The sequence below is a fragment of the Pollachius pollachius genome (assembly GCF_949987615.1).
Source record: "Pollachius pollachius genome assembly, chromosome: 1".
NCBI lineage: Eukaryota > Metazoa > Chordata > Actinopteri > Gadiformes > Gadidae > Pollachius > Pollachius pollachius.
The window spans coordinates 35,044,675-35,070,319 of record NC_136934.1 but is presented as its reverse complement, the minus strand read 5'-3'; the positions used below and the strand labels follow the sequence as shown (position 1 = coordinate 35,070,319).

The 25,645-nt window shown below is 43.7% G+C and overlaps 1 protein-coding gene across 3 annotated transcripts in view; it reads left to right on the top strand.

Annotated features, from left to right (window-relative positions):
• dgkb (diacylglycerol kinase, beta) overlaps positions 1-25,645 on the top strand; it is a gene marked incomplete at both ends in the record, with an annotated part of 45,806 nt that overhangs the window by 8,082 nt on the left and 12,079 nt on the right. For all 3 annotated transcript variants that reach the window (XM_079744455.1, XM_079744454.1, XM_079744456.1), the window contains 14 exons: positions 439-488; positions 1,433-1,507; positions 2,047-2,166; positions 3,460-3,577; positions 4,316-4,404; positions 5,057-5,173; positions 5,507-5,605; positions 6,354-6,455; positions 7,726-7,799; positions 9,039-9,113; positions 10,989-11,074; positions 11,813-11,902; positions 12,764-12,924; positions 18,113-18,177. In XM_079744455.1, the coding sequence (XP_079600581.1) occupies positions 439-488; positions 1,433-1,507; positions 2,047-2,166; positions 3,460-3,577; positions 4,316-4,404; positions 5,057-5,173; positions 5,507-5,605; positions 6,354-6,455; positions 7,726-7,799; positions 9,039-9,113; positions 10,989-11,074; positions 11,813-11,902; positions 12,764-12,924; positions 18,113-18,177 (1,321 nt within the window). The remainder of the gene's footprint in view (positions 1-438; positions 489-1,432; positions 1,508-2,046; positions 2,167-3,459; positions 3,578-4,315; positions 4,405-5,056; positions 5,174-5,506; positions 5,606-6,353; positions 6,456-7,725; positions 7,800-9,038; positions 9,114-10,988; positions 11,075-11,812; positions 11,903-12,763; positions 12,925-18,112; positions 18,178-25,645) is intronic.

Below are 25,645 nucleotides of genomic sequence, written 5' to 3'. Positions count from 1 at the left end.
TAGAAATGGATATTGTTGTTTATGACCGTTTCACTACGTCGCTGTGACACCACAGCCCGTTGATAGGGAAGTTATGCGTTGCCATGGAGATGTGTGTGCAAGGAATAAAGCACTGTTTTCTATTACTCTGGCGATGAGCGTGAGCAAGTTTTAAAACCTCTGCGATCGATTGCAAGTCGGAGAAATTGATAAGGTCTTTCTTTGTCAGAAACTCATTTCAAACACGACCCAACAGCAGCTTCTCGTGTGCAGTGTGTCTGCCCGTTGGGGTTGCGAAGCTTGCATGGTTTTAACGGGTGTGAAAACCAAGAGCTCTCTTGTCTCCATCTCGACACCCAGCTGATTCCGACTGTGTGCCCTTTGCTCTGGTTGTCTTGTCTCCATCTCGACACCCAGCTGATTCTGACTATATGCTCTCTGCTCTGTTTGTCCCCCAAGTCATGTTCCGTCTCTACGATACCGACGGGAATGGCTCTTTGGACAGCTCGGTAAACAAACCTTTGTGTTTCGCTTCTGTCAAATGTGTTTATTTAAAGTGCAGTGTTATTTAGTCAGTGGTTTTTAGTGTATGTGTACAGCCCTTTCGTTATCTTCAAAGAGAAGTCTTCTATTGAGGTAGCGCTCCATGCAGTACACTTGCTGACTACAGTAGTCTACTCTTTCTCTGGAGACGACATGTTAATTGCTCTGCCATTTGTTTCCTCCTTAAAGAAACAATGTAATTAAACCGTCAATGTCACAGAGCTGTGTTTAATATTGCCCTTTGTGGATCTAATGGGTCGATGAGACTCATTTACTCAAATCAAAGATAAACCTTGCGTGTAGGTCTTTGTATATTGGATTGGGTAAAACCGTCTGAAATATTATTCTTGAAACTGCATATCATTCCTTGTCAGATTCGTTGTCGAATAATTTTGTTTCCAAATGATCTGTCCTTCTGGGTTGCAGTAGGGTTCTGAACACAGGTTTATTTGTTAGTCCAATTCTAATGTAACAACATGTAGAATGAATGCACAGTGTCCTCAGGTGTGGGCTAGTTAAAGTGTCCTTATCGACCCATGATTAGGGACGTTTCTTTATGTTATGTAATGTCTTGGTCAAGTCATACATTTATTTGCAAAGGCCCATTTGCTCGATATTCAAATTTGTGATGCAGAGGTTGTTACTTGCATTACAATGCAATGTAGTTACAGATAACAATAACAACAATAGCAAAAACAACAATTCACCCAATTTATACAGCAGATTTATAAACAGATATACAAATTACCATAAGCCTAACTCTACCATTTACCAGAAAATAAAAAAAGCTAAGAAGTCACTTAGCTAAATGTGTTTCAAAACAAGTCCTGAAGCAGCATTAGCGGTACAGGAGCTGTAAGAGTAGAACTGGAACCTGCAGTACTATAACAGTACTTGGGTCTGTGTGCAGGAGTTGGATCATATCATCTCCCAGATGATGCACGTGGCTGAGACCCTGGAGTGGGATGTGACCGAACTCAAACCGGTGAGAGACAATAATCCACTGTACAGATCAGCGGGGATTCCCTCCCGCCCACACTATCCATAGGTCACACATCACAACTTCCAGCGGTTATCTCCTTCGTCCCACGCGCTATGGCCCACACACAGAGTCTCGCCACTTTTTTCAATTTCCAATTCTTTATGAACTGGAACATGATGTTCCCATTAGACTGTACTTTGAACACTATCCAAGGACAGTGATGTACTCTGAGAATGTGATGTCATTCCTGCTAAAATGTCAATGACCTTGTTTGTAACTTTATATCGGAGATAAAGCTGTTTTGTTATGTTGAGCATTACTGTATTTTATGATTATTGTTTAAAATTGTTGATGATGTAACAGTTCTTGTAACTTGTATAGACATACTGACATTTGTACATTGAAGAGGAACTCAAAGCTCAATTAACCAATCAATGATCAAATGAACAAAAACAAAACAAGGAAAACCATACATGTTTCATTACCAGGGGCACTCTGGGATATGTAGTTTGAACGACACAGCTCCCCATGTGTGTCTCCAGATCCTCCAGGAGATGATGCAGGAGATTGACTATGACCACAACGGGGCCGTATCCCTCGAGGAGTGGATCCAGGGGGGCATGACCACCATCCCCCTGCTGGTCCTGCTGGGCCTCGAGACGGTGAGTCAGCACCAACCTGGGAGCACAGATCATAAGTCAGCAGACCCAGATCATGAATCGTAAGAAACCAGGGGACCAAGATCACCAGTCATCAGAATCCAGGACGCTGATCACAAGTCAGCAGAAATCACAGGCCCAGTTCATGAAACCATGATTCCTCCTGGAATACACTCACACATACAAACATAGGCACATGGAAGCAAGTTTGACCCAGCAACTTTGGGATTGCGGAAAAAAGACATATCATCTTGTATGGTTCATAGCTCATTGTGCTCATTGGTCATTAGAAAAACAGTGGCTTTGCCAAGCTGCTAAGGATGGAATTCACACATCAACCATTAGTTTGGAGTTGGTCTGCTGTCGATTTCAGTAGATGAATTACAAATATGTATTGTCCAACAGCTATTACCCCTCTATTATTAACCACCTGGAGAACAGCACAGAACAGCTACTTGTCTCAGGCACTCTCGTAGCATGACATGGTCATGCCGGTGAACTGGGAGGCCAGTCTATCATCACTCATAGTTCAAGAGGCTCGATGAGATCCGAAATTAATGAAGAGGTATTTACATGACATGTTCAGATTAAATTTGACCTTCTCAAGCCATACTTGATGGGTTTGGAAATGAGGTTCCTCGGTTAAGTGACCCTCTGCTTATACTTACCAGGTCAGCATGGATATATGTTCACTGAACAGTTCGTCATAATGGAGAAATCCCTAATGCACAGAGAAGGCATGGAACACGTTTGGCCGCTAGATGGCGCTGTGTGCTCAGCTCCTGTGTGTGGCCAGACCAACAGGTGTATTGTCATTTGTTATTTTTGCTATTATGCATAGGCAGATTGGATTAAATTAATTCATTGACACCTTTACTGTATTGGGTGGAGAGCCATCTGACTCCCCAGTTAGGGTTCGGTTATTATATTTATGACGTCAACAAACAAAAATGTGAGCATGTCAATCAATCATCACCGTATTTCTTTTATTCAATTTTTGCCCGTGATTGGGGAATTATATATTATAAATGTTATTTCCATAGGGCAGCTTGTTCACCATCCCAAACAAAACACGTATGAACTCAACAAAGAGAAAATGTTATGATTCACTCATTATTTAATTCAGAAGGGTCACTGACTCAATTATTCAATTAATCCATTAACTAATTGGTTTCTAATATGTGAATTAACAGCGGTTTTAACCGGTTAATCAGTCATGGTATTAAACTCATTCTCTCCTTCTCACTCTCACTCTCTCTCTCTCTCTCTCTCTCTCTCTCTCTCTCTCTCCTACAGAATGTGAAGGATGATGGGCAGCATGTGTGGAGGCTGAAGCACTTCAACAAGCCGGCCTACTGCAACCTGTGTCTCAACATGCTCATCGGCCTGGGAAAGCAGGGCCTCTGCTGCTCCTGTGAGTCGTGGTACCTCAGAGAGCCGTGCCGCCTAACTTGTGGATATTTAGTGTCATGGTCAGGACACATTTACTTTTTTACTACTCTAAAAGCAAGGGGTAAAACGTTGTAAGAGGCACATTGCATGCAGGACATGCTTGCACACAATACACTTTAATGCATCTTCGTCGTTGGACGAGCTATGTTGAAGTCTTGTGGAGTTGGACAGATTGAATTACACGATCACCATATCCCAGAGGCAGATTATTTTGTTGATTTCATTCGCAAAACAATTGATTGGCTTGAACCGTTTTAATTCCGTCTGGTTTCGGGTCTTTAATACTCTGTATTACTAATGTAATACTAATGTATTTATCTGAGTTTTAAGTGTTAAAACTAGGTTGGTCACCCATGCATACATTCAAACGCCCTCACAGAGACGTTATATTTATATATATATATATATATATATATATATATATTACATTAACTTTTCTTAGATTGCATTACGCAAACCTCGTTTGCGTAAGAACATACCAATAATAGAACAAATCTGGCTATATATAGTGCTTTACAGGCAGGAGTCACCAGTTAAAATTGTGATTGTGAAAAAGAATACATTTAAATGGACTCTGATTCTTAATTGTGCTGTTGTTTTTCTTGTTGCTGTTGTGTTGTTGTCCTTTTCCACAAACACTTGCTTTACTGTTACAGTCATAATACCGATGTCCTGTTTACCTCTCTTTTCCTCGCTCTAGTCTGTAAGTATACGGTCCACGAGCGCTGCGTGGCTCGGGCGCCGGCGTCCTGCATCAAGACCTACGTCAAGACCAAGAAGAACACGGAGGTGTGTCCGATTAGAGAGCTGGCGGGCAGGCACGCTCGGATCAGAGCGAGGGCCCCTCTGCCTCTAATAGAATTAACACGACTCAACCTGCCACTAAGCATTGATAATTACAGCGCTAAGCTCCACAACACTGCGGCGGCTTACCAGAGCCTGCTTTGTTTGCTTTTGGATGCTTTTTGTCCTTTTTCTCTTTTACAAGCTGGTGTTTCTGTTAATGGCGTCTTTATTTTGTTATTTGTACCCTATTAATGGGTCCTCTTTTCTGTGTCGATCGTTTGCCATCTTTTATAATTTTGCTTCGTTCTTTCTTCCTCGTTATTATTGTCTTTCATTTGTTTGTTCTACCTCAGTTCCATTTTTCTTTGTTTGCCTTTCTTCATTTATTTTCTCTGCTTGCTTTTTCTTGCCCACTGTTTCTCCCTTCGTCCTTTTTTCCTTCTAGCTTTCTTTGGATTTGTTCTGTTTGTTTGTATCTATATTAATGAATGAAAGACAACTCTTTCCCTTATTTCCTTTGTTGTTTTTTTCCCAAACATGTTTCCTCTAACACAAATTGTCCTCCTACCTGCTCATTCCCATGTTTTTGTCTCACGGCAAACAACTGCTGTAACCTCTTCTACCACTCCATCTCCCCCCCGTGTCCTCTCCGCAGGTGATGCACCATTTCTGGGTGGAGGGGAACTGCCCCACCAAGTGTGACAAGTGTCACAAGACCATTAAGTGCTACCAGGGTCTGACTGGGCTTCACTGCGTCTGGTGCCAGATCACGGTGCGTGGACACCCAGGGAGATGACACACAGACTTTCTGCCTCATTATTTTCCTACTGTTTCTTGTTTAGAGTTTATGCTTTTGCACCTTTTTGTTGCCTTCTCCACGTACCCCGTCGCCAATTTACACCCGGCAGAACACACACTTGTTTACCGTCGACGGCTGACACGAACGCCACCACAAACGTCACAGTTTAATGCACAAAGAAAAAAAGAGGGGGAAAAAAAACAGAAAAGCATGCCTGGAAATGTACGGTGTGATTGAAACGATTGAGATTGTTGTTTGGTAGCGAGGAGCTGGCTGTTAATAAGTTGTCTCCACCTCCTCCTCCAGCTCCATAACAAGTGTGCCTCACATATGAAGCCGGAGTGCGACTGCGGGCCCCTCAAAGATCACATCCTACCGCCTAACACCATTTGTCCCGTGGTGCTGGTGAGTCCTCGTTATAGGGGTTAAAGGTCACCGTGCTGCAACGTCCACCTGTCTCGCATAATGACTCCTAATGAGATGGACTGTTTTTCCTTAAAGGGAAGTCATTGAAGGGATGTTTGAAAAGATAATTGAAATGAAAAGGGGCATTGTACCGTAGATGGTCACAAATGCAACCGATCCTCGGTCTCAGATGATTGTGTTCTAAAAACAGTCTCCTCACCCTCCACAAGCCTTCAATCATGCTATGGGCGATCAATGCATTGGCTTACTTTTATTACAGAATCTGTGTTTTTGAAGATTGTGTAATTGCCTCCACAGAAATGTTATGAATTAATTTGTAATTGGTAATGAAATGCATAATGACCGAATCTGTTAATCCTAACCCTGTATACTTGGCCAGGACACCTAAACATATTATTTTTAATCTCAATTATTCTTTCTCTGGTTTAATAAAGGTTAATTAAATAAAATGAAAGTATATATTTATATATATTATTCTGGTACATTTACATTTTTTTAAACTCATTCAAAAGCTTAAAATGAAATAACTATCAAACCAATTACTGTATTTCACCTATGAACAGGGCAATTCATATATTCAATTGGAACTCAAACATACTGAAATGTATTTCCGTAGTGCTGAAAGTATTAAAGTAGTCGACAATATGCAATCAAATCCAACACTGTTGATCAACATCTCTTGATGAAAAATTCCGCCTTAAACATTGACCTTTGACCCCTGCTGCAGGAGAGGCAGTCGACAGTGAGGAAGGACTCCAGATGCAGCCAGACAAGCCGAGGGAAGATGCAGAGAGCCAACTCTGTCACCGTGGATGGCCAGGGCCTGCAGGTGAAGCGCCAAAGCATCCTCATTATTAACACACACGCCTGAAATGCTTCTCGGTGTGCTGTTGAAGGTAGACAACTCAGACGCTTAGGTACCTTGAACCCAGGGTCAGCGTTTTGTCTCAAGAGGATAATATGCAGGGGGAATTAAAGAAGTGATTTTGAAAATACACTTTGGCTGTATTGCTCGTTCCTTAGTTCACGCGTTGGTCATTGTAGTCCAGAGTAGAGCACACGGAATACGTTTTACAAAACAGGCCTTCAGAGACATACAATCTGAAGAATACTATGAGTGTCAAAATCATATGACATATTTCTATCAGATTTAATTAACGAAACACTGTCATGGAGAACACTCAAACCCCGGTCTCCCATTCCATGTATATTCAGCACCTGCCCACGGCCCTAACCTCACCACGCGTGCACGTCCATCAGGCGAGCGTATCGCCACGACAGAGCACTATCTGGTGTCCTCTGTGCCCCCGTTCATCGGTCCGGCCCTGGTGTGTCTGGCAGAGAAGAGAGAACAGCACACACATGGATTATACCCCGACCATCACATCCATCTCTGCCTCAGGCCAGCAAAGCAGCGTAATAATCAGGATTATTATATATAATTACAGGAAGTAATGGATCACTGGCGAGGCAGACAGGGGGCTCATTAATCCAGCTGGGGTTAGGGGGACCAGGGGGGGGGGGGGGGGGGGGACGTACAGTAAGCACTTCGTCTGTGTCAGGAAGAGCGCGCCGAGTCCTTACAACTCGTAATGGCAGGAAGGAGTCATATTCAAATGGGTCCTCGGGATTAGAAGATTGTTTACGTTCGTGTGAGTGTGTGTGTGTGGGCGCGCGCGCGTGTGTGTGTGTGTATGTGTGTGTGTGTGTGTGTGTGTGTGTGTGTGTCGTAAGCTCCACCTCCAGCAGCGTTGCGTCAGCCCGGCTGACGCTTAGTTAGCGACAGGAAAGCCGCGTCCCTGGTGGACAGACCGGACGCCGCCGCCCGAGCCGAAGCGTCGCTCTGGTTAGGGGGGCGGCGGCGTTAAGAACTTTTGGGAGCCGCGTCTGAGTTATGAGTCATGTTGTTGACTTATTGATTCACTCTGAGAGCGATGGGTTTGCCGCGTCCTTTTTTTTTGTTATGCGAGAAAATCAATGACGACCACAATAAATGCTAAAATATTTTTATAGTATTTGCCGACCTAGGGTCGGAATAAGTGCATAAAGGGATTCTGAACCGTCTATTTACCCTGATAAATCTTTCTTTCTGTTTGTAGATAACAACATTAGAGGGCACTCATCCTCTGCTGGTGTTTGTCAATCCTAAAAGTGGGGGCAAGCAAGGCGAGAGGTAAGCCCAGGCTACTGTCCACCTCCGCCAGCAGGACTCATACAGAAGCCTCTGATGAGGCTTTGGCCTAGAAGGGAGAGAGGGGGAGAGAGAGAGAGAGAGAGAGAGAGAGAGAGAGAGAGAGAGAGAGAGAGAGAGAGAGAGAGAGAGACATCCAGAGAGAGGGAGACGCAGCGAGAGATACATAGGGAGAGAGATACAGAGAGAGAGATACATAGGGAGAGAGATACAAAGAGAGAGAGAGATACAGAGAGATAGATACAGAGAGAGTTACAGAGAAAGAGATACATAGGGAGAGAGATACAGAGAGATACAGAGAGGAAGGTACAGCGAGAGGATGATACAGAGAGAGAGATAGAGAGAGAGGGAGATACGGAAAGAGAGATGCAGAGAGAGAGAGATACAGAGAGAGAGGTGGGGGGGGGGGTTAACTCTGAACCAAATGGTTCAGTGTCTGAACCCCCAATCTCCAGTCTAAACTATAGGCCTCCCTGAGCAATATGCCCCTAAACCCCTACCGGCTCCTTAATTACTATTAAGGAGCTATACTTAATGAATGAATGAATGTTAGCTGTAAGTCGCTTTGGATGAAAGCCTGTGCTAAATGACTTGTCCAGGAGTTAGAAATAGAGTAGCATTTCTCCAGCACACCAACTACCCCAGGAGTGTCTGTGTGCTGGAGCGCCCCCTCCACCCCCTGAGCGCTCTGCTCCGTCACGCTCCTGGCCTGCAGTGGTAGTGGTAGTAAGACGCAGCAGCAGCACCACCACCACCACCCAACCTCCTTTATTTGACCCAGGGCTAATTGGGTTATTACTGAAACATATTCGTCCACGCCCTATTATGGCGAGACTCATCTGTTTAAATTATGAGATCAAAGTATGACTTGTGCTAGTTGATGTAATGAAATTGAAATTAAAATAAATTAGTCTTTCTAATGGCCACCTCCTCAAGGCCCTTTTGGCTGAGGCCCACCCCGCTGCCCGGTCCGGCTCACTGTCAGCCTATGATTGGATATTTGTCTGTGTCTGTGCTAATATGACAAAACGTCCCACTAATACGCCCGCGTGGCTCGGGGCCCTAAGCTGCCCGCTATTTGAATCTGGACGGAGCTTTGTAAAGATATGTTTTTTTCTTGCGTATTCTTTGGCTTTGGATGAATTGGTCAACGTTTCGTTTTCGTTTCGTTTTTTTTGTCTTGATTCTGGATTCTCGCCCTTTTTTTTTTGTTCTCTCCAGGATTTATCGGAAGTTCCAGTACCTTCTGAACCCGAGACAGGTGTACAACCTGGCCAAGACCGGACCCATGCCGGGGTAAGTCATTCAGATACGCTTTAGGGCCACATTGTGGCGATGAATTAACAAAACGATGTGCACACAGACACTGACAGACACGCACACACACACACACACACACAATGAAACACACTCTCCCATTGCAGGAGAAGATATGCTTATAACCATTCATATATACCGATCCACATGCGCACAACACACTCAATAAAAAAGACCCTACATCAAATCTTGAGATAAACGATTTTACAGATATGACGATAGGCACGTGCACATACTGACATACACACACACACAAAGACAATCCTCACGCACAATGGGCGTAACCCCCAACATATCCCGATAGGACCACACTAGGGGCTGATTAACAGACAGATAATGCGGGGCATTCTCCACCATGGTTATCGTGCCATCGCCTTATGTTTGCCTCGACCATCACTCAAGTGTGTTTACTAACTCCCCTACACGCCGGCGGCTCTCACACTGCACACACATAATTGCCACGATCACTTGCAAGGGAGGAGGCCTTTGTGATTGGACCAATAGTCGGGTTGGCACAGACAATTAGGAACCTTAAACCTTAGCCACCCGCTCCCCAGGTGCCGTGCATGAGCGAGCGTGTGCACGGATGCGACCCGACCCGCATTGCGGTGTGACCATGCATACGGACGCTAACATCTGTTTTGCATAGGCAGCAGGTATCGCCCGGCACTGTTGTTGTCCACACCTGTGATTAAAGGACGGGGCAAGGACTGTTGACATGCATAAGAATTCTGCTGCTTCTTTACTCGCTGTCCATCAGCCTTCATGGAACCGCCGTGCTCACGCCTTGTTTGGCTCTATTTAGGTTTTGGGAAAACAAAAATATGCGTGTGGGCAAAAAATATGAATATACAATGGCATATGCACGGCCAACTGGGCATGAAGGGTTATATCCAAATTCCATTTTTAATACCGTCTCTCTGGCATAGCATCACGAGGACTCTGCCAACACCGCTCCCGGTCGAGCGGCTGACCTTGTCCGCCATTTTGTCTTCTGCTTCCTATTGATTTTCATGCATGTGGCGACAAGATCACTCGTATTGAACCCTGCGTTTCTCTCTGCGACGAGACGAGGCGAGTCACCGCACTCGCTCCCCCTGAAAGCCCTGGAACATTCCGGATGACCTTGTACATCCCTCGTCATAACTTTGTTAATGTTTCCTCAAGTGCACGTATTAGCGGGGTGACCGGTCATAGGTGACGAACACTGTAGGCGGAGGCAGCCGCGCACCCTGCTGTCAATTAGCTGTGCGGCTAACGCGATTACGGCAAATTAAGTGTTTGCTTCTTCTCGGTATTTAAATGTGCTCCAAGTTGCCTTTCATGTCGACGGCCGTCTGTTTTGAGTCTAATATGGTTTTCAGTCCCAGTTGGAGAGTAATTGAGCGGATCATTTATCCACCATGCGAAGGCTGCAGGCCGACTCATTCAGTTAGTGCGTTGTTATTGTGAAGGAACGGAAGACGTTGGTCTGAACATTGCCTGTAATGACCCAATTAGCCCGCTAACAGGCAGCCTATCCGACTGAATGAGGAACTGTCCGTGCAACATGCAGCTTGTTGGTAGGGAGGCGCTAATAAATTGGGCTTGGATGTGGTTTTTAAAACAGATTATATTTATTTTAAAATAAATTTAAGATAAAATATGCCTGTTTAAGAGTGTCCATACTCATTTAAAAAATATATTTTTGCGTAGTGTGGTTGTGTGTGTGTGTGTGTGTGTGTGTGTGTGTGCGTGTGTGTGTGTGTGTGTGTGTGTGTTTGTGCGTGAGTCTGCTCTGGGATTGTGTGTGTCTGTGTGTGTACTTCTATGTGTGTGTGTACTGCTAACATCCCATTGTCTCTGTGCTGACAGGTTGAACTTCTTCAGAGACGTTCCTGACTTCCGCGTGTTGGCGTGCGGCGGAGACGGAACGGTTGGCTGGATCCTGGACTTCATCGGTAACCACATACAGTACAGAACATCTAACACCAGACTCCCCCACCATCACCACCACCAAAACCCAACCGCCATTCAAGTTTCCATTTCAGAACAGAACTGAAATTTTATTTTGGCTTTTTAATAAAAGAAAATACAGATTCCCAAACAATCTATTCAGTGATTTGTCTTTCTTTTGGTTTCATTTTTCATCCCCTCATCTGCTGAAAACAGATAACGGGCTTCGGGGGTTTGGACTATATTTGTTATCGTTTATTTTTGCAAAACAGCACTTTTTCTGACTGAAATAGTAAAATTGCCAAATTCAGAGATGGTCAATTGGGGTGATTATCTGAGGTGGATGGAGGAAAATAAAACATATTAGTCATCATTTGAAGAAAAAATAATCACCTCTCTGGATTCTATTTGTCTCCCAGACCTGCTCTGACCTGAACAGACCTGTTCCCTGCTAGTTCAGACACTCAAAAAATTGCTGCAATCTTTTATCAATCAAAGCAAAAGGAGGTAATATGCCTTGGGCAGAATGCATGTCTTTAAATATACCCAACATTCTGGACATTTCCTTTGGACCTGTGCTTTAAAACAACCCACTGATCCTGGAGAACAGGGTTGTGTCTCTGTTGGGACCGAGGGATCGAGGCCTGTCCGTCGGGTTGAATTTGAAACTGGTCTCTAAATGCTTTTTGTCTGTGATATTTATATTTGACACCATCTCTCTCTTTTTGCCCCATCCATGACAGATAAGGCCAACCTAAACAGGAACCCCCCTGTGTGTGTACTTCCTCTTGGCACAGGAAATGACCTGGCCCGCTGCCTGCGTTGGGGGGGAGGTAGGGAGACTCCTCACAGGACCTGCTGTTTTCATCTCAACTTGTTGTGTTTATTTGATTGTAATAATGTGCATTCTCTAATATTGACACTGTTGCACACAAAATGTAGAGATCTTCCTAGTCTATTTTTACTAAGAGGTCAAGTGTATAAGATTGAGGTAGCCATTAACGCTGAGGTTGCAGATTGAAACCAACCTAATCACATCCTCCCTTTCCAACGCGCTACTCGAATACAGGTTGCTTGTGATAATATGACCATGTGCAGTTGTATTGCTACATTTTCATTTTGTACACCAAATTTCTCCGAAAGAGTGAGACCCAGTTTTAATTATTGAACAACTAAACCACCTCAAAACGACCATGTTTTCTAAAACATACATGTATAATGCACACCATCCCATTTATCACAATTCCTGTATTTTACCGTCAGTGCAGTGGTTGTTGTATGCGTCCGAGAGAGGTTTTTTCAGGACACTTGTAATGCCATGATGTGTGTGTCAAGATGTGTGGATCTCCTGGCCAGCAGTTAGCTGCAGATAGTGTTGACCCTTAAAAATCCCATCATGGTTCTTATAGATTTTTTTAAATAATAAATATTAATAATCCCCTTTTTATTTAGATATGCATTATATATATACAGTATGTCTTTTATTTTAGTATGTCACATTTATTTATTATTCTGTATTTTTATTTTTAAAAAAATGTGGTTGTCTCACTGACTAAACACAACTACACTGCAAACAAAACACCCTTTGTCTTACGTTGGGCCTTTGCCCCATAAACCCATTCTGCTGGACTCGACGACTCACACAGACACCGGGTGTCTCTCTCCCCATCCTGCTCTCTCTCTGGCGGCCGAAGGCTACGAGGGCGAGAGCTTGCTGAAGATCCTGCGGGACATCGAGACCAGCGCCGAGGTGACGCTAGACCGCTGGCGGATCGACGTGACGCCGTCCGACCGCGAGGAACCCGGAGACCCGGCGCCCTACAGCATCATTAACAACTACTTCTCCATCGGCGTGGTGAGTGAGGCCCGCTGGCGGGGGGGACGCCGGCGTCAACGTGACGATGAGCAAGATAAGAGAACCAGGGAAAAGAGTTCATCCTGGACATTGATCTCATAATAATATCAGGTCTCTCTGTTCTGACTGAATGTTATCAGATATTTATATTATTTTTATATATATATATTTATATTTAGGTTATAGATTATCCAAAAAAATTTGGAACGATTCTTAAATAAATACTAAGAAGATAGTTTATCTATTCAAGTTAAATTGAATAGATAAAAAGCGACGAAAGTGCGCTGAGTGCCAACACCCCTCTTTCAAAACACAACGGTCTAACACTCCTTATTGTATTAACTTGGAGGACCTTCTAGTGCCATGTTGATGGAGATGTACTTGAGCACTAACCAGGCTGGATTGATCCAGGGCAGCCTCCTGGTGTGTATGTGTAGCGGCTGTCAGCTGGTGGCCAATGCCACGGACTTAGGCAGGGCGCACAGAACACAACATCCACCAACGGCACCCGCGCCCTAGTCCCACATAATGACACTGATTACACATGGATCATGCCGGTCATTACTGATAAATGTCAAGGGAAATATGGTAATTGACATTTGCAGGTGTTGGAAGGTGGGGGGATCTCTCATTTGGTGGCATTCGTACGTCTCAGCGACATAAGTGCTGCATGGTCCTACAAATGTTAGTCAAATAACTGTCGCTGAATGTAATGACGTTATTAGAGGATAATGGGTGGCGGGTCTTCTTAAGGTTTTGATGGGAAAAAAATGGATTATATTCCTATTCTCTAATGTACCTGTTCTGTGTGAGTAAAATATTATTTTTAAAGAATCTGCCAAATACAAATGTATAAAACTGGGCATCAAGGAAAAGTTCTTCTTAACTTTAAATTATTTTGTATTTTTGCATTTGTTTTTTATTGCACATTGTGTTTCATATTATATTTTGGTGTGAAAGAGCATTTAAAAAGCTTTCGCTGTGATTTGGAGCGGCAGAGAGGCTTTTGTCTGGCAGGAAAAGGGACGATACGTGCACATGGGGTCACCTGCCTCACTTTCTTTTTCTCATTCGTTATCTTTCTCTATTTCGTTGGCTCTGTCTCTCTCTCTGTGTTTCCTTCTGTTTACACTTTCTGGCTCTTTTTTCTTTATTTCATTATTTCTTCCCTTTCTATTTTTCAGTCTTTTTTTTGCTACTATTTAAGTATCCATCTTTCTATACATCTAAATAACAAACAAAAGATGTTCACAGCGTGTTGTTACCAAGGACAACACCAAGTTATCCAGAATCAATGAACCCTTTGAGTGGTAAATAAAAAGTACTCCGTCCGGGGTTACTTTGTGAAGTCATTATAACTTCCTCACCTCCATGCTAACAACAGGATTAGTGCCCGTCGACCACGGCAATGGCAAATGAAGTCGTTTGTGGGGGATTAGGAAGATTCGGGGTTCTCCATGGGATTGGAGTGTGATATGCAATGTTTTGTGACACGTTCACGAAAATAACAATATAATAAAGATTGTGTAAAAAGTCGAGCTAATAATGTTTCAGAGATTATGCAGATGACGTGAGATTGTTTCTGTAATGACATTGTAGTAAATCAGGCTGCAGCAGCGCCGGCAAAGTGCTTGCTATCTTTGATTGGTTAAGCACTGTTGTGATGATCAACTCTTTTATAGTTTTCCATTTCTTTTTTCAACGTCTTTACTCTCACCTTTAAGAATCATCCGTTTGAAATTAGGTTGATGCACAAATGCTGCCCAATGATCTTTCTGATACGCAAACAGAAAACAAATGTGACATCGCTACCTGACAAAATAAACCCTTACAAGAAATTGCCATTACAATTCCAAATCCCACTGGGTTTTTCTCTCCCTCCCTCGACGGTTTTTAAGCTAACCTCCCGACACTCTTCGTCACGCTACAGCGAGACGACTCGACTCGGTGATCGGACTGGGAGAATTAATGAAGCGCTCCCTCTGGGAGGATGTGGAAGTGACGTGACGTGTAATGATCTCAATCAGGGGCCGAGACGAGAGGCAGGGGCTAATCAGAGAGAGAGAGAGATCAGCTAGCATAATGTAACCCGTCGCTCTAATGACCTGCCGTCGCACTCCCTTGTCAAAGACATTACTCTCCCCCTCCCCCCCCCCCACACCCCACTGCCCCCAATGAAAGACACATCCAACCACCACCAACCCCGCCCCACCCATAATTGGAGCCAAACTTTGAGCTATGGGAGGACATTACACACGTCCCGTATTAATTTCAGCACCAGATTTTTACAATGGTAATTATTTTGAGGGGAGCTAGTGAAGGGGGGTGGGGTGGTGTCAATCCTGTGTCCTGAAGGCTTATACGATTTGTACGTGTCCTGAGTATGTTGATGGATGAACTTACTACACCTACTATGTAAAGCACAATGGACCACAGAGTTCTGTGGGAAATGCCATTATACCAGATATGCCACTGTTTCTACTGATTCTGAGATCCACGTTGGAGGAGTCGCCTTGCTCTAGACTGGGACCATCACAGGAAAACACAGCTAGACTGGGTGCCTTGACACTAAAATAGACATAAATTCATTGTTCTCTGTTGGAAACATGCCCATCCGCTTCTAAAATCAAAAAGATAGAGGCACCCCCTGTTCCCCTTTAGTAATTCTTCTCTTTGCCTTCTCCTTTTTTTGCTCTGGGTATCAGATCTAGTACATTACATTCTGCCTTCGATAGTACACTTGATACTATAAGTTTAAATGTGTTTTTGTAATCGTCTTGTTGGTTAACATCATCGGCAGAAACTAGAAACACATGTTAACAAGGAGCCAGTACTTAACTGTTAACTTCCTTAAGGCACACAAACAACATCGACCTGTGCTCCACGAGTGACGTTGCATTTTATCTCTTCCCTGTTGTTCGGGGGCTGTTGTTTGGAGCAGTTGCAGCCGCTCTGTTTCTCTTGTAGCAGACCTCAGAAGAAAAGAAACACCAATAGAAACACTGGGGCTGAAACCAAAGGGGACACAGCCTCCTTTGGCCTCGGCGCTCTTGTCTTCAGCTATGGTCTTGTTTGTAAGAAAAATCAAGTTTACACACTTCCAACCCAACACTTCCATCATCTCACCTCTCGACGCCGCCCGACGTCTGGGGGATCTCGTGAGATTCTTTTGGTCTTCAGCTCACAGCCATCTTAAAAAGACATCAAGAGAGGCTCCATTGATTTTTTGGTCTTTTCACGCTTTTTTGGCGTTGGTAAATTTCGACTGCAGAGCGCCAGCAGGGGGGTTATCCCTGTGGTGGCTGTTGCTGAATCGCTACACGAGAAGGATGGGCTTGTAAACAGATTGCTTTGGTACTGCCCAAAAAGTTAACTGCGTCAAGTTTACTCACAATAGCCTACAAACTTTTGTTCCGTTTTGGATCAGGGCCATGTTAGGTTTTTAATCACTTGCTTCTATCACTACAAAAGCCTTATTACTTTCTATAATATAGTTATTTTGACAGCGTTGAATTATATATATTTTTGGGTTTATCTTAAGTGACTCACAGTGAGAAGATTTCTCATTGGTAGACCAACCAACTATTCATTACTACACATGATCATTTAGCATGGGTGTTTTATACAATAAGAATAAATAAAAAAATTAACAGGTAGGGGTAGGGCCTCTTGCTGAAAGATGCATACAGGAAGGGATCGGGGATTGAGCACAGTGCACAGGGGCTTGTGGTGGACCACACTATCCTAGCCTCATTTGTATTCCCCCGTCACAAAACCCTGACGAGTCCCTATTCAAAAAACACTTTACACCACACATCACAACTCTAAAAATAACGCATCAACACATCATGGGTGAGCTTGTTTTTGGGAGCGGTTCTGCTTGCATCTTCTGGGTCCCGGTTAAACGTACGGTTAGCATGTAGCGCGGCGCAAGCTCCTCTGTTAGCAGCACTCACCCGTCGCCACAGGACGCCCCCGCTTACCGCTGCGGGTCACTGCACAAGAGAAGGTGAGAGGGTGTGAGCAGGGACAGGAAAGGCTAAAAGAGTCACAGAAATAAATACTTTAATGACAGAGTGGCTGGCGAGAGACAGGGAGGAAGAGAAAGGGGTAGAGATATCAAGGGGGAGAGAGAAAGTGATAGAGAGAGAGAAAGGGAGCGAGAGAGAGAGAAATCAACTTGGTTGCCAGGAGTGAAGGCAGCATCCTGTAGGTTGGTTGGAAGTTGTGATTACTCGCGATGTGTGTTTAATTAATTAGCCGGTGTGGAGACGCCGTGCTGTTCGTCAGCCTTACTGTCAATACCCTGCACACCCTTGGCTCAAACCCTCTGCCTTCTACTTGGCCGGGAGCACACACACACACACACACACAAACACACACAGACATGCACTCGCACACGCATACACACACATGCACTCGCACACACACACACACACTTACACGCACCTACACACACACACACACACATGCAAACTCACACGCACACCCCCACACACACACACACATGCGCACGCACACAAACACATGCACATGCACACACACATTCATGGAACATTTGCACAGCAAAGGTGCAATCAGAATCTATATTAAATTGTGAGTTAGTTTGCAAGTTAGCTTTACGCCCATGTTTGCATCCAAATGTATTAATTTTTTTCTCAGCATGTTGCAATTTGCCGAAATTGGACCATTTGTGTAACAAATGTATTTTGCCCTTCTTCTTGTATCTGGTTGTGATTCATCTCAATAATAGAATAGTCCAATTTTTGTACTAATAATAATTGAAATGCTTTCTACAGCAATGGAAAAAAATCACGTATCACATATCAAATAATAAGGAATAGTAAACTACTATTAGAAAATACAACTTCAGCATTACAGTAAAACTAGTCCAGTTACAGGACAGGAGAAAAAGGCAAACTGACAAATTGTATGTTCCACTCCTGAACTCTGAATCAAAACACCCTGTTAAAAACGAAAGATGCTACAACACAGGGCTCATTGCAATTTCTCTTGTTTGAAACCAAAACGTGGTTTACCGTTTGGCAAGGGACCACCATGCATCAAACACGGCCCCATACCACTCCGTCAGTTCACCGGGTGTGGCTCTCTCTGGCCGCTGAAAATAATCTGAAATGCATTTCAAGGCCTCAGTAAAGGGTCCTGTGTTTCTGTGTGTCTCTTCCAGGACGCCTCCATTGCCCATCGCTTCCACATCATGAGGGAGAAACACCCTGAGAGGTTCAACAGCAGGTGAGTGGAGGACAGAAATCTTTGGGAACAGCCCATTAACTAACTACTGAAGCTGGGTTGAACCAGTAAGGACTGGTCGACCTGATGTCATGCCTAATTGGTTGTCTGTGTCTCTAATTTGAATCATGTTGATGAAATAATATCATAAACATGACAATAATTCCAATTCAAATAAATCAACTTAATAACATTTTAATTTTCAAGCCAACCTCCAACAAGCCAACGTTTTTCATTTATTTGAATAATATGGATGTAGAGCACGATTGATTACATATGTTTCTGTAAACGTGTTATTTTAGCACCAAGATCTATAACCAACCACTATAACCAACCAACAACTGAGATTCTCCAGCTCAATCCCCTTGTTACTGATCCAAACTGAAATACGCCGTTAACTGACAGAGAGAGTGGGCCGGACGTGATAACGGCCCCAGAACACTCCGCTTCTCCGCTGCACGTCGGGGCCCCCCCGAGGTGACTAATTGACAGGGTTCATATTTAGCATCTGTGATTACCTTGAGGAGATGTGATCACCTTCTGAAAGGTGAACAAATGCAGCAGCCACGCTCCCATCAATATTTAACATCCCCCCATACGTCTCCACTAGCGCCACGCAGTAATTGCGGGTGTAATTGAATTTGCTTGGCTTGTTTGACGTCGTCTTCGATGGATCAGTCAAGAGTGATGACACACACACACTGTGGACTAATAATCCCATTTGTTCTCATCATCGTATTTTAATTACGTTGTAGCCCGGGCTTGGCAGAACATTTAAGCCTCCGTGTTTTTTTTTTTTGCTACAGTTCCATGGGTTTGATGGTTCGCAAAGTGACTCTGGAAAAAGGGAAGTTCAACAGAAATTCGAAAATACTTATGAGCCTTTTTGAGGAGAAGGGGCGAGCGAGACATGTCACATTTATGTTCCGCCATGTTGGAGTTCACTTTAGCTCTGTACAGATTTCGGCTCAGTCACAGACCATTACTACGTGTTGTCATGTCTTGTTAAACCGTTTACTGATCACTGAATATCCAAGCGATGCTCAAACTACAGAGTTGGTGAGCCTTACTTGGAACACAAATGTTTTTGATGGTAGAGCTTAAAACTCATGATTCATCCTGAGCTTTGACCAGTTCACTTTCATTATGTCCCTGTCAAATATAGTGCTCTCTTTTGAAAACCATGGTGCACGCAACGAAGAGTGGTTTGTGTTGTTCAACGCAATTTTTTGGCCCTTTTGAAAAATGATTGAGATATTTTAAGAAAATGATACCATCTGTTATTTGAATTTAATGAATAATTCACAGGAGGGAATGGGTTTAGGATCTCTCTATTACACACTATCCTTTCCAATTCAATAATGCATGATTATAGTTTTTCAAGGTAGCATAGATTTGGTTAGATTTGCGGAGGGGGATTCATGCCCAATGGAGACATAGTGCAACTCATCATGGAGTCATATTGTTTCAACTGGAGGAGCTTTTTCAGGCAGAACAAAGTTCTATTAAGGAGGAACTGAACCGTGACCACTAAACGCTTGCCATTGTTAGACACTAGGGTTAGGCTATTATGCTTGGGCTATTTTGAATATGTTAGGGTTAAATAGACGTTTCATTGCCTTATAAAAATAATGCAAAATAGACTTCTCTTTCCAATCCTGCTTTTTGTGCCACTACTACTGCTACTGCTATTATTACTACTACTACTACTGCTACTGCTGCTACTGGTATTACCACTACTACTTCTAATACTACTACTACTACCACTACCACTATTACCGCTAGTATTAGTGTAAGTACTACTCAAAATAATATGAATAATATACACATAATAATTGTCCAAAAATGGTTGGTTCACAAATACCTTTTTATAGTATATAAAATGGAAATACTTTTCCGTATAAGCATTATATTGCATTAAAATCAAATTAATCTTTATAAAAAGCATCCACTTTTTGTAAGGATACTTTTTTTTTAAAAAGAGAAGTTTAAACCCCCCAACAAGTGATGCAAAACTGGTGAAAATGTGGTTTTTGAAATTATAAATATTTCGAAAATATAGTCCAGGCAAAAAAGCATTTTCATATTCCACATGACTTCATTATATATTACACATTACTTGTACATTCTTTGGGGCTAATTGCCACATAATTCTCTGTTCTTAATGTCCATCTTTCAAATGTCATCCAGTAATTATAAAATAACTAAAAATGACAAATACAGCTAATGAAAACACATCTAATCGGAAGGAATAGCGAATAAGCATAGCTGCTGTTGACATCTAGGAACTCATGTATCATCATAAGGGCCTGATTTCAAAGACCCTGTGGGATCCCAGTGGAACACAGGATTATCCAAGCCATACACTCTGTCCCAGCTATGACCTTAAAGAAAACATCAATATTTAATCAGCGCCAATTAGCTACCAAATAACGGCTCGTTGCTTTTCTTAATCGCTGAATGAACTGGTTTCCTTGATGAAATCCCATGCTCTCGATCGCTCTCTCTCTCTCTCTCTCTCTCTCTCTCTCTCTCTCTCTCTCTCTCTCTCTCTCTCTCTCTCTCTCGCTCTCTCTCTCTCTCTCTCTCTACATATATGTAACTCCCCATCTCTCTCCCTTTTTCCATCCTTCTCTCCCTCTCTCAGTAGTTCTCGTCATCTCACTCTATCTTCCTCTCTTTCTTTCCCTTTCTCTATCCCCCTCCACCCCCTCTCTCTCTCTCCATCTCTATCTCTATCAATCTCTATCCTCTGAGTTTGCACCTTGGGGTGATTATCGGGGCGTAGGTGTGAAGATTTGACACTCGGCAGATAGATTCATTTACTGGCTCAGCCGGACCTGGAGGTGATAATGAGGTCCAGGATTAAAAGTCAGACAATCAGTCGACCTCGCGACAATCGCAACACAACCCCCCTCCCTCCTCTCTCCTTGTGAAATATATACTGTTCCTTTTCCTTAACCCCACTGCCACCCCCTTTTTTTGCTGATCTCTCATGTAATTACACTAATCTCTGACTCCAAGAGACCCCGAGTTACGGAAGGTTGAGGAAGAATGAAGGAAAGAAAAGAAGCGTTTGAAGGACACAGGACAAAACTAGAGGAAACACAACCGCACTGTTTTTTTTGCCTGCGTGGCCCCTTTCAACCTGTTACTATTTGACTTGTTTACAATTGAGTATAATCTACTCTTTGTTTATTTTAATGTATGCTTTTATCCAAGTCATCTTGTATGTCAATCATTTGACATTTATTTAAAGCTACTGTAGGTATAATTTGAGAGTTGTAAAGATCAGTAGCGTGTGGTGACCCTAAATTTCAGTGGGGCAGTCTGGCGTGCAACCCAACCCACAATGTATATGTTTTTTTAATATGTATATATTATATGCATATATTATATTGTATTATATAATATTATAAATATATATATGCGTCACATCACTCACACCCGTGGTCCATATATCCCCTTGTCCTGTGCGCACACTTGCTTCGAAAAAGTAGGAAACCAAAAACAGTGTTTCTCGTTGAGCAACCAACCCGCCATCTTTTCTTTTAATGCTATGCTTGTGAGAAAGTTGTAAGTTTTCCCCCTATCCTTTGTTGGTTGGACAATGTTTGTGTCTGGTCTGACTGGGCAAAGTTGTTTGATGGCTAACTTCTTTTCCAATTTTAACCTCTCAAATGTTTTTTTAACAGAAACCCAACACTGTTAGTCACAGGTGCACCACCACTCGCCATATCTACATCTGATATAGAAACGACGAAAGATACTGGCGGAATAATTTGAGTAAAAAAAACAACAGTTCTAAAATATGGCCATGGGGCAGACTGCTTTACGACCATGTAGGCGTCTTTAAGCAGCAATTCTTTTTGCAGCCTGCAGGGTCATGTGATAAACATACGGAGGAACGCGGTCGCTGAGCGGCCCTGCCCCAACATTGCATGACACGTTAAACTCAACTAGAATCGCCACCCACCTTCATCCAAAAATAGTCTGAAAGCTTACAGAAACTATAGATAGTTCATGTGACAATCTCGTTATTAAAAATAGATTTGGAGGAATGATTTACTGAGGACCAATTTTTTGGTCGCCCATATGGACGGCACGCGCCTGGTAAAGATATAGAGCTAGATCTTTTTTACCTGTGATTAACAGGTAAGATGGGTTCCCCAAACCAATCGATATCTATTTTTAAGCCTGAGGACATCTGAGGCTCTCTCCGAGGTCTGTTCCTTACCCAAAGGTGCCGTACGCGCCCACTGGCCTCTCCTGCGCTAACCTTTCCGCCGTGCGCGTGGAAGCCCGCCATGCGGCGCTCTTTAGCATAATGAGTGCGCTCATCAAAGACCAGCCGTGTGCCGGGTGGGGCTTGTCACACACACACACACACACACACACACACACACACACAGACATACACACACACACAACACACACACACACAAACTGTGTGTGTGTGTGTGTGTGTGTGTGTGTGTGTGTGTGTGTGTTTGTGCATGTACAAACACACAAGCATGTGAGTGTATGAAAGTGTGTGTCTTGTTGAATCAGGGACAGGCCCACAGGCGGGAGCCTGAATTAAAAACACACACACATGCACATGCAAGCGCATGGAAGCACACACAAGTACACACACACACACACACACACACACACACACACACAAATATACCCTCACACACTCTCGGACCTCGTTTAAGGATGTAATCGCTTGGCTGTCCAGGGTGTCATTTATAGTTAATGGAGATGTGTGTGTAATTTAGACATCTCACCTGTAGCACTGGGACGTTCCCAGTAGGAAGAAAGCCCCCCCCCCCCACCATGCACACAAACACACACACACAAACTCTGAAATACACAAACACACACACATTTTCAAACAAGCCACACACACACACAAACACTCTAGCACACACACTGCCCAAACCACACACACATGATGAAAATGAATACCCTATTTTTACATAAGGTTACATATAGTAAACTATACGTTAAGAATGCCTCTAACACCACTGTCTCTCATTGCCTTTGACATCCCAATCCCCCCCCCCCCCACACACACACACACACAGACACACACACACACACACGTTCAAACAAACAAACACACAACCTATTGGCCCCTGTACAGTCACCAGCTGCTTCATAATACGGCATACACGTTGTGATGACCAAAGTTTAAGCAAACCAAATCAAACCAAACCAAACCAAACGCTGGAGAGGGCCGTATGAAAATATCGCCGAGCAGCAGAGGAAACCTGAGCTGGTGTTTCCTGGGCTGTGGACCTCTGCAGCCTGCACCACGTCCACCGCCACGCACTACTTAGTGATCACCGCTGTTTGATCTGCATGGAAATCAACGGCACTGGACACGTGGCTGTGGGCTGCTGTACTTTAGTTAAGTTGTTTTTGATCTGCCACCTGCCAACAGTGTTTCAATACTAAACACCAATTTCTTTGTTTTGAATCTGTTGCCTGTTGGCATTGTTTCAATCCACCACCGAACAAAACAATCCAGCTAGGCGTGTGCTGTGCACCGCTGTTTGGCAGTTTGTTTATTTTAGTTTATTCAAAGCACCCTGTAGTGAATTAAGTTTTGCAGGGCATTAAGGCATTACACAGGAGGTAGAGATCAGGTGTCTTGTTCAAGGCAGGACCGGCTGCTGGAACCCCAGTACCTTTAGGCTGAGAGTAGCACTGGAACTACTGCGCTCTCTTACCCCCTGAATGAACAACAGCATCAGTTCTAGGGGGAAACTGTTAAGACCCTGCTACTAATCCAAGGTGTCCACATGAAATTGTATCAAATGATGTACCATCACGCTACATAGAGCTACATAGGTTTTTTCATCCTACGGCCACTTCCAGCAGACCAACGAGTGGTTGCCGTCCATATGAGACAGGGTGCTCTCTGTGCAGGCCTCTAGCGGTGTGCAGGAAACACACAAGGGCAAGACAATACAACACAACCATCATTTCTCAAGCTGCCAGTCAGAGTCACTGGAGGTGGTGTGGCGTTAAACAAAACAGTGCATCCATGCAACGCACACAGAGTTGCTTATGTCAATGGGATATTTATCACCTCTGATCAAGAAGGAATTAGTGTGAAAACTCCGGTCGTAGATCATTCCGGGTGAGATTAGGTGTCACCGAGGATGAGGAGGGTTGGGTTGGGGAAATCAATGGTCCTATGGCCGCTGCCAAGTGTGACCAGTGAAGAGAGCATTTCAAGTTTGGCCCGGGGTGAAACAACGGTACTATCGAGGCGTATTCATCTCGTCAACACAGCAAATGTTGGTGACCATGCAGCAAATTGACTGATGGCCTCGGACTACAGCGGCGTCCATGTTTTGGTGTGGAGGGGCAATTTGTTAAAACGCCGATTTTTGTTTTTTCAGTGCTGTGCCTTTGTGTTTCGCTTTAGCTAACGTGTAGCAGCCAGGCTACCAGGGGAAGTTTCTCTGTTTTTTTTAGTTTCATTCTGCCCGCTAGCCAGTCTGGCATAAAATAAGAGCGTGATTATCCTTAAAGACAAGTTGAAATTAAAAGTAGTAATTTCTTTACTAATTACATACCTATTATTTACCTAGGCAACATGTTTTTTGGTAATTACAGAAAAGACTTCATTAAAACCAGCCACCTCTTAAAAAGCATACAACTGTTTGTGTCTGAGCACACAGTAGGTAGCTACTCACATTTATTTTGCCGTTTCGAAACAAATGCCCTTTCAGGTTATCTGTAAGACTGTTGAGAAAAGTTCACATGCGGTTCCCATGACAACTGCATTTAAATGATCACGTGTTTGCACTCGGTGACAACGTGACTCCACGTGTTCCCTGACCACCCCAATCCAATCATTAAAACATGGAACGCCACTGAGAATGACTATATCGTAATGAGTCGTTAATGTGTCTCCAGCGCGTTCACACGTGTATTTTTACCCAGCCGGCTGTCATCATCAGATCACCTGAGAGACGTGTTTTAAAGGCCAGGTGTGAACAAGGTCTTTGACATCATCAGCAGCCCCCACAGCTGGCTCAACCCCAGGGGCTTCCCAGCGAGCCGCCACGCTCCCCTCCCCGGCTCCACAACATGATCTTTGTGTTGTTCTTTTCCGACCAGCCCAGTCGTTTGTATATGCACTAGGTTGTTGGTTGTCCGTCTTACCAGATTTGTGTATGCACATTTGACTGGCGCCTGTAGTAGGCGGCGGCGGGCACATTAATACAACATATATCCCATGTTCACCACTACATTATGAATGGGGTAATGTGTCGTTTTGCATGGATATAGTCGCCTTTAAAGCACAGCCAAAGTGTTGCGTGCGGTTATCTGGAGAGAAGGGGAGCTGGTTCACAACGTACTGCTCAAAAGGAGGGCACAGTTGCTTCGTGAAAATGTAGACCCCGCCGGTCGACGGCTTGAATGAATCGGAACATAAAAGTGACTTTTATTATACTTACGCTAATGT